General features: G+C 45.8%; 2 protein-coding genes across 2 annotated transcripts; both read left to right on the top strand.

Moving 5' to 3' along the window:
- The first annotated feature begins 649 nt into the window (after positions 1-649).
- On the top strand, positions 650-2,263 carry stmnd1 (stathmin domain containing 1). The gene is made up of 4 exons (XM_030121101.1): positions 650-899; positions 1,023-1,162; positions 1,565-1,696; positions 1,808-2,263. The coding sequence occupies exons 1-4, from the start codon at positions 791-793 to the stop codon at positions 2,261-2,263; spliced, it is 837 nt and encodes a 278-aa protein (XP_029976961.1). The 5' UTR covers positions 650-790.
- Positions 2,264-4,862: 2,599 nt separating this feature from the next.
- On the top strand, positions 4,863-13,061 carry rbm24a (RNA binding motif protein 24a). Its single transcript, XM_030120230.1, has 4 exons — positions 4,863-5,304; positions 6,449-6,572; positions 6,666-6,720; positions 11,750-13,061. Exons 1-4 carry the CDS (start codon positions 5,137-5,139, stop codon positions 12,099-12,101), a joined length of 699 nt encoding a protein of 232 aa, XP_029976090.1. The 5' UTR covers positions 4,863-5,136; the 3' UTR covers positions 12,102-13,061.
- The last annotated feature ends 533 nt before the right edge of the window (positions 13,062-13,594 follow it).

Below are 13,594 nucleotides of genomic sequence, written 5' to 3' on the forward strand. Positions count from 1 at the left end.
TGTGTCTACAGGCTTTTATTCATTGTCTATTTCGAAGTGTTGACTAAATCACTCTCACAGCAGCAAAACAAAGACAAGAACTCAGAAAAGTTGGCTCTGAGGCTCATTTTCTACATAGAACAAGGTTATCAAACATAAGTCCCACAGTTCGAAATTGGTCCATCGGAGCATTTTTTTCTGGTCCATAGATGACATTGCAAAATGTAAAAATAAAAAGAACAACATCAACTTATATTTTTCCAATACCATCAGCTGCTTTTTATGATTTCTCATAATATTAATATTTCATTCTGGTCAGTCAAGTAAAGTTCAAATAGGGCAGTGTGCCCCCCCCCCCCCCCCCCCCCCCCCCGAAATCAAATTAACATTTTGGAGATCAGGACAACTTTCTCAGATAACTCAGAGCTCAGATAACTTCAAACTCAGATAAACTCAGTTTTGAGGCTGATTTAAAAATTAAATTAGTTCAACAAAATGATCAGTTTAAGCAACTTTCATCTATGTTTGTGAAGTTATTATGAGTTATTATTAACCATTGGAAGGCTATTGGATGTTCTTTCCGTGCGATCAAGTGATTTGCTTTGTATCCTTGTTCCCAGGTTACTGCCTTCATGACACAATGTCAACATGTAGTCGCTGCCATGGCGACACCATGTCTCATCTTATGAAATAGTGAAATAGAACATTTGAGGATCTGGGGTTTGTGTGCCTCCAGGATGGGTCGGAGAGTAAAGCTGGTGTTCGGGGCGACTCGGCCGTGTCGAAAGGCACCACAGACAGCGGGGTGGTGATGGAGAACCGAGAGGCACCGGCGCTGCCTGGAGCCGTGCCCGCGAAGCTCCCTCCTCTCACGTCTGAGAGCGTGAGAGAAAGTGAGGCGGACAGGGTAACACAAGATGGTGAGTAAGATAACCCTCGTCACTGTGAAGTCCTAACCCTCACCCGGGAAATTCTGTAGGATGAGACTGCCAACTCACCTCTGTCCAAAACTGATGTTGTTTTCAATTCCTCTGCTGCTCCAGGTCTGCTGCAGAAGGAGAGCGCAGCACAGGAGCGCCTGAAGTCCAGCGAGATCCTGGAAGAGCTGCTGAATGAGGGCATCATCCCGGTGGAGCCGGCCAGAGGGACCAACAGCAGGGCCGGGGAAGCTTATAGCATCATGGTGGGTCCCTGCTGAATCAGCCTGGATTTGTCTTGATTTCAACCTGAAGGAATGAGATCGAAACATGCATGAGAAATGATCTGCCTGAGCTTTTCATGCATGCACCATGTAAAATCATCTTAAAATATTTCTAAATGTTTGTTTTTGGCAACTGGTCAAAAACAATCTAATGGCGATCTTACATAATTGTTCAGTTCTTGGCACTTGAGTCCCGGTGAGTCACTGGAGGGAAAATCAAGACACAATAGATGCAGAATTTCCTGCTGAGTTTCATTAAAGTGTAGCTTACGCAAATAGCAACATGAAATCAAACTTCACACCAACCCCTCACCCCACCGAAACTTTGTTAACTCTGGCAAAATTGTTTCCAAATATTTATGAGTGTGTGTGTGTGTATATCAGCTGGACGACAGTGAAGAGGTCAGACGAAGGCCTCCTGCCAGACTGGAGTCTCTGAGGGTGAAAAAGACTCAGAGCGTCCACAACAAAGAAGAGATCGATGAAAAGATGCGGCAGGTTGAAGAGAGGCGGAAGGTAAACTGTGCTTTCATATACGAGCACATGGAAAAAATGTGTGTTTGTGGATGCCGTGCCTCATCGCCGCTGCTATGTTGTTTTGTTCCCACACTCTCACATGTCTTCCAGTCAAGAGAAGACGAGCTCAAGACTCGCTTGAGGACCAAGTCTGCGCTCGTGCGCCGCCCAGCTCCCGTCCCCACCACTGAGGAGGAAGGAGGTGCAACTCTCACCTTTGTGGAGCCGCTCCAGTCACCCCTGTCCCCCGACCCGCCCCGAGGTCCACAAGTCTACGGCCAGATCACAGGCGGCGCCGCTGAAGAAGAGGAAGAGGAGAGCTGCAGGGAGGCTGCGAGTGATGGCAGGCAGCACGAGGCGAAAACGAGGAGGTCAGACGCAAAAGCAGGGCAGAGCAGAGCTGATCAAGGGGAAACTGCAAAGAGGGAGGGAGAGGAGGAGCAAAATGAGAAAGAGGAGTTGACCCGAGTGGAGGAGTTCAGGGCAGACAAGGTCGTCTCCACCTCCTGGGAGCTGGAGAGCGATTCAAGCTTTCAACAAGCTGAAGACAAAGACGAAATATTTTGAACGACTGCACAAGTGAGCTGCTAGAGCGGGAGAGAAAGAGGAAGGGAACATTTTGCACTGTGAAGTAGCCTGTTTCAGGTTCTAAAGGGAGATTAACAGCAATCATGTAAAATGCATGTTTATTGGAGAAACTGGTGAAGGAGAACAAAAAATCCAGAGGTTTTCTTGTGAAGGGAACTGAAATTACCTCATTTAATGCTTCAACTGAGATGAATTTAAGTTCTTGCCAACAGACCAGACTGATGTTCTTGTGTTCATGTGAAGGCCTGATTCTGTGCAGTTGCTCTGCTGAACGTAAGATGGCGCTATTTCAGCAAGAAAAACACAACAGTCAGCGAGTTGACACCTGCACATTATGCTAAGGGGGCATGCTTTCAGCACGTGGAGGGGCGCTTTGTGTGAAACAATGTGATCAAGACTGAGTTCTTTTTAATCAATAAAGTCATTACTTTTCTGTAGGTGTTACTTGTTTGTGTGAATGAACGATGAGTGAGCAATGATTTCACTGGATCTAGATATGGGTAATTTCTAGAAACAAAGGTCACTTGCAAACAAAAAATTGCACTTTTCCATACATTTTTTTTCAGAGTAGTATTCAGAGTTTGACCATGTGTGACTGTGCTGTGGGTATTCAGCTGCTTCAGTGACCTTTGACCTTTCTTTTTCCTCTGTCAGACAAATGTGCCAAAGAAAAAGTTATGATAAACAGTCTCTCCCATGTTTAATCAGTAAAAATTCTCATTTCTAATTTTCTCTGAACAGCTAAAATAAAATAAAGTGAAGTATTCTGTAGGTGTTTTCCGGCATAATATTAACAAAAGAGAATAAATCCTCTTTTCAGACGGGGTCTCCATAAAAAGGAAGTCAGAGTCGTCAGCATGCTGCACATTGAACAGGAACAATTACGAGTGTGTAACCTGACCGGGTCCCATTGTCGAGCCCGGGAAACTCGAGACTGTACCCCTCTTTTTTCACCTCTCCGACAGACATTGAAAGGCGTTTGGCGGCATTAATAAAACAGTGAGCGAGCGGAGACGCCGCAGAAATCTGCTTCATCTGGTTACATTTCATTTGGTGCTCTCATGGCACAGTCGCATGGACGTGACGGTGTCCGTGGCCTCCTACATATAGACACCAGATATATATTTATATATATGTAGGCCAGCGACAGAAGGCTCACAGGAGCAGAGCCGCCATGAATGATTAACGATACGCTCCCTCTCACATTACTGGAGGTGATTTACTCATCCTGGCTGTTCAAAGGGAGATTCAGACAACCTGCAGCTTCACAACTTATTTTAATCATGGGCTGCTCGGCCACTCTTGATTAATCTCCGACTACTTGATCCTTCCGCATCTTTACCGCCAGCTTTTCCATTTTGCTTTCAAACACATTAATATTTGACTGTGCAAACTGTGAGCATCAGCATAAGTCAAAATTTAACTCTGCTGCCTATAAAAACTGTTGGTGGAATTTGAAAGCATATTCACCAGGAACAGCAGGGTTCAAAGTACAAGCCACATTTTCTTCTTGTGCGCCTTCTGGCTGACAGTAGTAACTTGCCAAAACTCTGTCAACCCCTCCCGCTAGAGGACCGTTCAGAGGGCAGATCCTCGCTGAGGAGATTCAATGCTGCACCTGTCTGTTTGCTCACTGCTGGCTGTGGTGCGCCTGCCCCCCTCCAACCTGATGTTTATGAAGAACAGTACCATACAAAGGCTCAAACCTGATGCATTTCAACGCATAAAAAAAGAAAATAGACTAAAAATAACAGGAATGGGGATGTAATGTGAAAGCACACAAGAAGCTTTTTTCCTCATTGGTTGTGCTGGATCATTTTAAATCTTCCTGTTTATTCAGAATTAATCAGCCTTATAACTGGATTTTTTTTCTTATGCTGGATGGTTGGGCAAAATGGGGATACAGACCTGAAACATTCTGCTCAGTTTTTTAACACAAGGAACAGCTAAACAACTAAATTAAAGCACTTGTTCATGTATATAACAAAATATAATGTATTTATTAAGCAGCAAAACTACCACAGGTGGAATAAATACTAAAAACGTGTACTCAAGGTAAGTCTAAAAGTAGAAGTCACAAAGTGTGTCAAAGTGGGACGAAACATGTGGAAAAAAATGCGCATAAACCTGTATTTTGCAGAAGCTGCAGACATTTATCTCAGGAATCTGCTTCTGTTACTTAATAAAAATTGTCCCTCTAATAATACCGAATACTCAAAACCACTGAAAGCATTAGGTTTTTTTTTTAACAGATGATTCAGTTTAACTGTGTTTCTCTTACTAACAACTGTCTAAACTCCTTTTAGTTTTGTCTTTCTGACTTTTTTCCTCTCCCTTCTTTAAAACGTGGTTTACAGGTTGATTAAAGTGAACGTGTGTTGCGTTGAAGCCGCTCCAGAGTTGCGCGCGTGCTGCGCCGCACCGCACCGCGCCGCCTCGCGCGCAGGCTTCCCAGCTGTTGGTGCGCTCGCGGCCGGTGGGCGGGCAGAGATGGGGCCGAAGAGACTGGGTGGAGTTTAGAGGCAGCACATTTAGGAATGGGTCCCAAAACTATTTAGTTAGACAGCAGGGCCACCGAGAAGAGCTGGAAACACCTGACGGTATCTTTGGGACAATCCGCTCCATATTACTTCCCCCTTTTCTTCACTGTCGCGAGACCAATCTACCTCCAGGCTTCATCACTGCCGACTTCCAGTCTGACTCTCTCTCCTGAAAAAACTTCCAGATCTCTCTCACTTTCCTCTCTCTTCACCCAAAGAATCACCGATAAGGAGACATTGCACTACTACTACTATATATATCTATATTTTTAAAGCATTTTGTTTTTGTATTTATTGTAATTTGCACTAACGATGCACACCACGCAAAAGGACACGACCTACACCAAGATTTTTGTCGGGGGTCTTCCCTACCACACCACGGATTCAAGTCTCAGGAAATATTTCGAGGTTTTCGGTGAGATTGAAGAAGCTGTGGTGATTACCGACAGACAGACCGGCAAGTCCAGAGGTTATGGATTTGTAAGTACTCCTTGTTTTTTTTTTGTTTTTTTTTCCAGCTTTACGCACGAGACCGTCTAACACATGTTGGAAATCTGTCTGAATAAACCGGATCTGTAATGCCTCCAGCTGCTGTCTTTCACAACACCATGACTGACTGATATATCTGCGGTCTCTGGATGTTTATGTTTTGATAAGCAGGTCCTGCTTAAATTTGTCTTTGGCTTCTGTTGCAATCTCGAAACCCACCAACTTGTTGCGCGTCGGTATGCGCCCTGACACGTTTTTTTTCCCCTTCTCCTCCATGAGAGAGCTGCCCTCACACTGACAGCTGTGAATGAGGAAAGAAGCACAACTGCTTAATCTGTAGTTATTACGGGTATGGTATTGAAAAAAAAAGCTGTTGTAACTTTGTGGCACAAATTATGTTGTAAGATCGAAAAAAAAGTAGGATTTTGCACAATTCATTGTCTCATCAACAGCCAGCCACCAAGTGCCTTCTCCATATTTCTTAAAATTAAGCTTTTCAGTCAGACGAGAATGAATTTATACAGATCTCAAAGGGATTTGAGCATATAAAGGTTTAAATTTAGCAGGTAAACTCAAAAAGTAGAGGTCTGGACATCTAACTTTTCATAACTGTTTGCTGCAATATGTTTAAAAAATCAACATAATCTTTCTGTATGTCAGTGAAACAGCAGTTTTTTAGCAAGATGAGCAGATTGAAATTCTTCATTGAACTTGTAATCTTGATATGTTTTATACATTGTTCAGCGTATCTTCGTTGCATCTTCTGAAACCCTCGCTGCCCCCTCTGCTCAGTGTGAAGCCTTCCTGTCAGAGAGACGTCTGAACAGGGAGTTTGGGGCCTCTGGTGATATCAGGGTTGTGGCAGCAGCGGCGGCGGCGTTGAGCCGTCTCGGCCTGGCTCCCATTCACTGCTGATAGTTTCCTCACATCCACACCAGGGTGATAAATGCGAGCGCTGCCAAATACTTTGCAAGTGTCACTGACAGCCACAAGCAGCAGACGGCCGTTTGGGCGCTCGCCCGAATGCAAAATGGTGTTTACAGTCGTCTTGCTTCATATGTGCAGTTCAAGCAGCGTGTGTTGGAGAGGAGACGAATGAGACGCGTACCGAAGTTCTCTTTTCCGTGTCTGCCAGGTGACGATGGCAGACCGCTCTGCCGCCGACCGGGCCTGCAAGGACCCCAACCCCATCATCGACGGCAGGAAGGCCAACGTCAACCTGGCCTACCTGGGCGCCAAGCCTCGAGTGATGCAGCCAGGTAAAGACAGCCCCGCTGATCTGTTGGATTATCAACATCCTCAAATGAAGTTAAAATCGATTTGCTACATTATTTCTTTATTTTTTTGGGCAGGTTTTACCTTTGGTGTCCCTCAAATTCACCCTGCTTTCATCCAAAGGCCTTATGGGTAAGGACAGATGAGTGTACATGTCATTCCAAAGAAATCTGTTGTATAAACTGACAAAATCATTCAAATAACCTCTACATTAGTTCCTCCAGATGTTGAGATATCTCTTTTATGAAAATGTATTTCTTTTTCACATAAAATACTGGCTGATAATCAGAGATGGGCAGTAAGTAATGAGAAGCTTGTTTTCTAAAATGATTGTGATCAAAACGCCAGTTGAACTACTTTTCTGTGTTTGTTTGTTTGTTTGTTTGTTTGTTTGTCGTGTGCGCGTGCATTGGTGTGTGTGTGTGTGTTGATTGGACGACGATGGAAACCTCCAGCCTGACTCAATGTTATCTATCTCTGGTCCGACAGGCTCCCTCTCGCTTAGGCTAACTGTGCCGGTTTGCGGAATAGTTCTGCAAACGTAATCGCAGATCAGAGAAAGGAATTACCTGTAGAGTCATGCGCACACAAACAAGCTCTCACAATGGTGATTACAGATGCATGTACGTGGGTTTCATTTGACTTTTATTTTTTTTATTTTTATTTGAATAGAGCGTAGCTTTGTGTGCAGTTATGAAGTGGTGTTGTTAGCTAAACCGTGTGTTTTCTGATTTTTAGTGACAAAAAAAAAAAAGAAAAGAAAAAGCTGGATTGATTGATTGGTTTTTTTGGGGTGTTCATTTTATTTATTTTTTCCTTTTTGTGGAAGCGTGTCAACTTGGCTGAGGAGCAAAGTTTTCTTCTCGTGGACATTGCTTCTAGCTTGTGATTGAGCTGTTTGGTTTAACAGGATGTGTGTTTCGTGTGTTTTTGTGGGTGTCTTGTCTGGGTGAGTGCTGTATTTTCTGTGTGATTTCCTTTAATCCCTCCTTTGTCTAAAACCCTCCACGGTTTGCCCTCAGAAAAAAAAAACACAAGCCCATTACTGCTTGGTGTGTGTGCGTGTGCATGTGTGCGCTTGAAGCATCTTTCTAGTGTTTCCTGCGATCACGCAACACAGCAGAAATTCACAATGAGCGAGCTTCGTGTTGACACACTGATCTGAAATCTTTGGTTTGAGACCCACTGAAAGTTCAGAGTCAACCAAATCTCTGGAGTCGAAAACTAGAAAATTCTAACTTAGTGTCCGGAAGTACAACAATTAAACTCGCTATTAGCAGGTACATTATGCAGAGGGACGCAGCCAGTGACTTATAAAGAGCAAAAACAGCAACAGTAGCATATTAAAACCTTGTAACGCGCTAAGTTTGTACTTTGTGTGTGTGTGATTGCGTTCGTTACACATGGGCCTGACTGTTCGCACTGTTCGTGTCCAGGCAGGCGCTCGCCGCTGCTCATTTCAGCCCGGCGCAGGTCAGCGCACCAAAGTCTCCACTGTGACACAAACAAATGTCTGGATGTCTCTCTCGCTCTTATTCTTCCACAGCGAGCTTTCGTCACATGGGCTCGTGGTGTTAAGGAAAACAAACGCACCCATTGTGCCACACAAAGCCCCAAATGCTGACACTGCAGTCGCATGGAGCTGTGTTGGGTGTGTGAGTGAGTGTGTGTGTGTGTGTGTGTGTGTGTGTGTGTGTGCGCCAGAGAGCTGTTTCTCTCTGTCATGTCAGGAAGAGGACATTTAAACAGGGCTGTCATGTCACTAGCAACACATATATTCTCATTTATTTTGGTTTTCTCGTAGGATTTTATAGAACTGGGAGGGCTGAACTCATCTGGACCCTCTTTTCTTTACACACACACACACACACACACACACACACACACACACATTCATAGGAGAGTTTGCTATTGATGGGAAAATCCTGTCAAAGCTCAAAATCACAAATCATGAAGTTTTCCCGAAGGGCTTTCCAGTCGAGACAGCAAACAAAACCTTATCAGCCTTCAGCTTTCAATTTAGATAATAAAGTAGTTGTTGAAAAATGGATCAGATTGATTTTTTTTTTTTTTAAAAGAACGAACTGCCTGCTGTTCTTCTTCTGCTGCTATGAGGGGGGGTGTAGCCGCTCTCTTCTCGATGAATCACTTCCTATTATAAATGATGTGTTTGGAGGATAAATTGAGCCTTTCCGTCATCGTGATTGCAGCGGCTTCATTAGAAATGTCAAATAAACGTCTATTAAGGTCTGAGTGAAGCGGGGCTGCCGCTCTCACACGTCGATAGCCAAACTCGCACGATTAACTCTAAACTCACGGCGCACCTTTGACTCATGATAAATAAAAGCTTCTAAATGCCGGACTGTTCACAGAGAATACAAGTTTTTAGAGCTTAGTAAGTCAATTTTATTGATTACATTCACAATGCATTAAACACAAACTCCACTTTTCCCCATTACGACAGTGAATGAGGCATGCTGGGAAAACAGAAAACATCACTCATTCATCCAGCAGTATCATCATTCGTATTTACTCTGCCATAATGTGAAAGCTAGTCAGTTATACCTTTTACTGTTGTACTTGCCTCCAGTGTTTGGATTGTTGAGTTTAGATCAATGCTGCATCCAGTCTGGAGTTCTGCTTTGAGTTTTCAGACTTGACCCAGTGAGCTCTCTGTGCTCGGTGTGTGACTCAGGACCCGCTCTTTTTAGACTGAAACTAGACACCAGGTTCATCCGCGACTTGGCTTTAATAGCAAAAAACTGTGGAAGTAGGACAGGTGTGTGTGTGTGTGTGTGTGTGTGTGTGTGTGTGTGTGTGTGTGTGTTCTGCCAGTGTCCCACACTTGGAGCTCACTTTAAAACCTCTCAGTCTGCAGCGTGAACGATAGAAGTGGGCCTTTTTTTAGCCTTGAACTTTAATGTCTGCCGGGTTATATGAACACGACACACATGGAGCAGTGAGACGCGCTGCAGGCGTCAGCATGGCTGCACAGTGACTGCAGCAGTTACCATCTCAGGGCTTTTTTTTTTTTTTTGCTAAGTAGATGCTTCCAGTGGCTACAAACCCATCCTTATGCTACATGTATGCATGTGTGGTATTCTGCTCCTCCATCCCATAGACATTGAACTGAACACAGCTCAAACTGTGCCATGCTGAGAGTTTAATTTCATTACCAGCGGAGAGATGACCGCATGCCAAAGGAGCAGACCGTACATCACCGCACTGCAGCTTCTGATACCAAAAAACACGCAAAAACTCAAAGCTTTGGGGAAATCTTTAATGCGCCTTAAATACATTCTGCCTCAGGACATGAGTGATTTTCCCACACGACAGTTTGAAAGGTTGTAAAACTTCTGCGGCTCGGTAGGATCGGCCTCTGAGAGTACGGTTTCTGAATGGGACTGCAGTCTGTCAAGAGAGTGGTTCAGACTATGAAAAATAACATCAGATATCTAATATAAAGTTCCTCATCAAGTCTAAAACCAGCGTCTGCGTCTCCACAGGTGAAGCCATAGCTGCATTGCGTGCAGGAAAGTCTGGTTTATAAAGCTCAGAGTTGAATTGACTTTACAGTCAGAATCAAACAGGCTGAAGAGCAGCGTGTGACTCCAGAGCCGTGGGATTCGGACCACAGCCCAGCCGGAACGTCGTCCACTGCACACGTTGATCAATTCACCGGTTTCAAATCAGACTTCAGATAACAGGCCCGTCTCGGAGAGTCGTCCTGAAAACCCTGGCCAAGCCTGCTGAGTTTCATTAGTCTGGCTTCAAAGGAGAACTTCACATCACATGTTAGGAAAAATACACGTCGTGAAGCTTTTCTAATTAGTGTCACAGTGGAAGAAAAGCAAAACACACCAAATCTTCTTTGATATCGGCCTTTAGAGATGTGTTGAGACAGTGTGTGTGTGCAGATCTCATGCTGATGTGTGTGTCTGTGGCATCGAGCTTGTCTTTTAGTAACACCTCCCCCCCCCCCCCCCCCCCCTCCTGTTAACGTCTCTCAGTGGAGTGACTGTGCTGTGCCCTCGTCCTCGTCGTTCTTGTAATCAGTGTAGTGGAGGTGAACTATTTTTACATATTTCTTCCTCTCTGACGCCTTGCTGTTTTTGTTTTTCCTGTTTTTCCTCCTGGTCCACTGTGTTTTTGGGTTGAGATGTGGATTGGATTGGATAATGGCGTGCTCACAATAGGGTTGCCACGATAGATCCTGCCTTTCAATATCGGAACATTTTCCGCACTTTCTGCTTTCACTTCCGCTGCAGACTTCAAAGTGACCACCTCATGTCCTCAGATCGTGCTCAGTTTCCTCTTAGTCAACTTCCTTGAGCCAAATTCACTGGTTATTCCAGGGGTGTCAAACAAATCTCAGACCCGATTTGATCCGACAGCAGCAGAAAGAATTCATGTCTTCATGAAGGCACAATGCGTGATTGTTTATCTTCCACTGCTGCATTATGGGAGTCTACTGGGTTTTCAGTCATATGTGTTTCAAAAGCTCTGCTCGCTGTCCGATTGGGTTTCCAAGCCGTGGAATAAGGGGTGGGGGGGGGAGGCGGGATGAGGCTATGTCACGGAGGGCAGAATGTGCTCATTGTTCAGAATTGTTTATTTAATGGAAACATCCCTCTGGGTGCAGAGGCTCGTCCCGGCTCCCCCCTCCGCCTCCCGGGCTCTTTGTCCTGACACAGAGGGGGAAATGGCCAGCAGTCTCCCTTTTTAAAACTGTCCAGCTGTCAAAGTGGCAGTGACATTTTTACAATGCTCCGCCGGGCTCGCCGCCCCCCTCGTCCCGACACTGTAAAGCTCCCCTCCCGAAGAGGGGGGGGGCGGCGGGGCCGAACCCACGAGCGCAGGGTGCAGATCCATCTCTGTAGCTCTGCCTCTATAAATGGACAAATCAGCTGTTGGAACAGGGAAACACCTCTGGTGGTCAAAGTTTCCCTCAGTGCCCACTTTGATTTTCACCATGTTTTCTATTTTGGCAACCCTATATTGTTCTAATCCCTACTAGCAGGCCTTTCCTGGGTTTCTCTTGACTGGTGGGAGGGCGCTTGGCCGCAGTGTGATGGAGTTGGGTTTCAGGGTGTTGTTTCTTAGCTGCTATTTCGTATTTTGATCATTCACGCCGGATCAAACGTGTGTGTTTGCCCCGCAGCATCCCGGCTCACTACGTGTATCCTCAGGCCTTCATGCAGCCCAGCATGGTGATCCCCCACGTGCAGCCCACGGCCGCGGCCCCCGCCACCGCCTCCTCGCCGTACATCGACTACACCGGGGCCGCCTACGCGCAGTACTCTGCCGCCGCCGCCAGCGCCGCCGCCGCCGCCGCCTACGAGCAGTACCCCTACGCCGCCTCCCCGGCCGCCACGGGCTACGTGGCCACCGCCGGCTACGGCTACGCCGTGCAGCAGCCCCTGGCCACGGCCGCCCCGGGCTCGGCCGCCGCCGCCGCCGCCGCCTTCGGTCAGTACCAGCCTCAGCAGCTGCAAGCCGACCGCATGCAATAGCAGCCACTGCAACCGGGGGACACGCAGGACGAGGAGGCCCGCCGCCGCCGGCCGCCGCCGCCGCCGCCGCCGGAGCGAAGGAAGCGCAAGAGAGAGTGGCCCTGAAGGGGCGGCGAGCCGACAACACAGAGGCAGAGTTGCTTTAAAAAGGTGATGATGATGCTGATGATGATGGTGAGGATGACGATGATGATGATGATGATGATGATGATGGTGAGGTGGAAAATTTTTACAGTAACTTTCCAACTTGCTGTGCTTCAACCAAAAAAAAAAAACAACACAAAACAACAAAAAAAACAGAAAATGAGCAGAAAAGTGACAGAACAAATTATGAAGAAGAGTTACTATTATTACTATTATTATTATTATTACTGTTGTTATTACTATGATTATTACTATTATCATTGTAGTAGAGTTTTCTAGAGGAAGAATCCAGGAACTAATCCCTGTGGTTGGTAAACTGTAGGTGTTCAGCTAAGCCTTCAAGTCCGATTGCTGTCTTTGACGTTAGTTTAAGAGAATACTCTTTTTTTTTTTTTTTTTTTTTGACTTGTCTTGTTTCACAAGTGTTTTTCAGTTATTTAATGCCCTCGGAACATTTATATTTATTACTGTTATTATTATACAATGAGGGCTCTGCTTGTTCTTTTTGTCTTTACAAGTGCATTTTGTGTAGTTGATATTTCTGATAATCAGGGAAATGGAACCGTTCCCAACGTGTTAGCTAATATTATTATTATTTTTATTATTATTCTGTGACCTCTGTCAGGAAGTGGAGGATGTCGTAACTCGTCGCGTCACACACATTTTGAAGAACTACCTTTTTTATCTTCCTGATGCTGAATGTCCCTTTTTTTTTTTTCTTTAATTTACTCTGCGTCTCAACCTCTTGACCTATGCAAAGCAAACAAATCACCAGGAGACAAAAAAGCAAAAAACAAAAAAAACAATAGAAAAAAAGTGAAGATATCATCAGCTCTGACTCGACTCTTGGACTACAGAGACTCGGCACATGAAGCGAAGCCACTGACTCGACCGGAGAGGCTGCCAGCGGCTCCAGACAATGAGAAACACCGAACCTGTTGCTTTTCCGCGTTTCGCTCACACGTTTACTGACACACACACACACACACACACACACACACACACACACACACACACACACACACACACACACACATCCAGAGTGGACGACAAAGGCGGCACAGTTGTGTGTTTTTCTGTGGCTTCGGGGAGAAAGAAAGGGGGAGCGAGCAGCTGGTGGTGGTGGTGGTGGTGGTGGTGGTGGTGGTGGTGGGGGGGTTTGGGGGGGGTTTGGTGGACGGAGCCGCCGCTGCGCCGCACAGACGGATCACTCTGGAAAGAACGCATCACTTGTGCTCGTTTGTCGAGCTGTCACATTTTAATCCCCGGCCGAGCCCATTGGGAACCGACTTTACAAACCCCCCCCCCCCCCCCCCCACCACCACCACCATAATGCAGAGCCCCACGGC

This window comes from Salarias fasciatus, chromosome 22, assembly GCF_902148845.1.
Source record: "Salarias fasciatus chromosome 22, fSalaFa1.1, whole genome shotgun sequence".
Lineage (NCBI taxonomy): Eukaryota > Metazoa > Chordata > Actinopteri > Blenniiformes > Blenniidae > Salarias > Salarias fasciatus.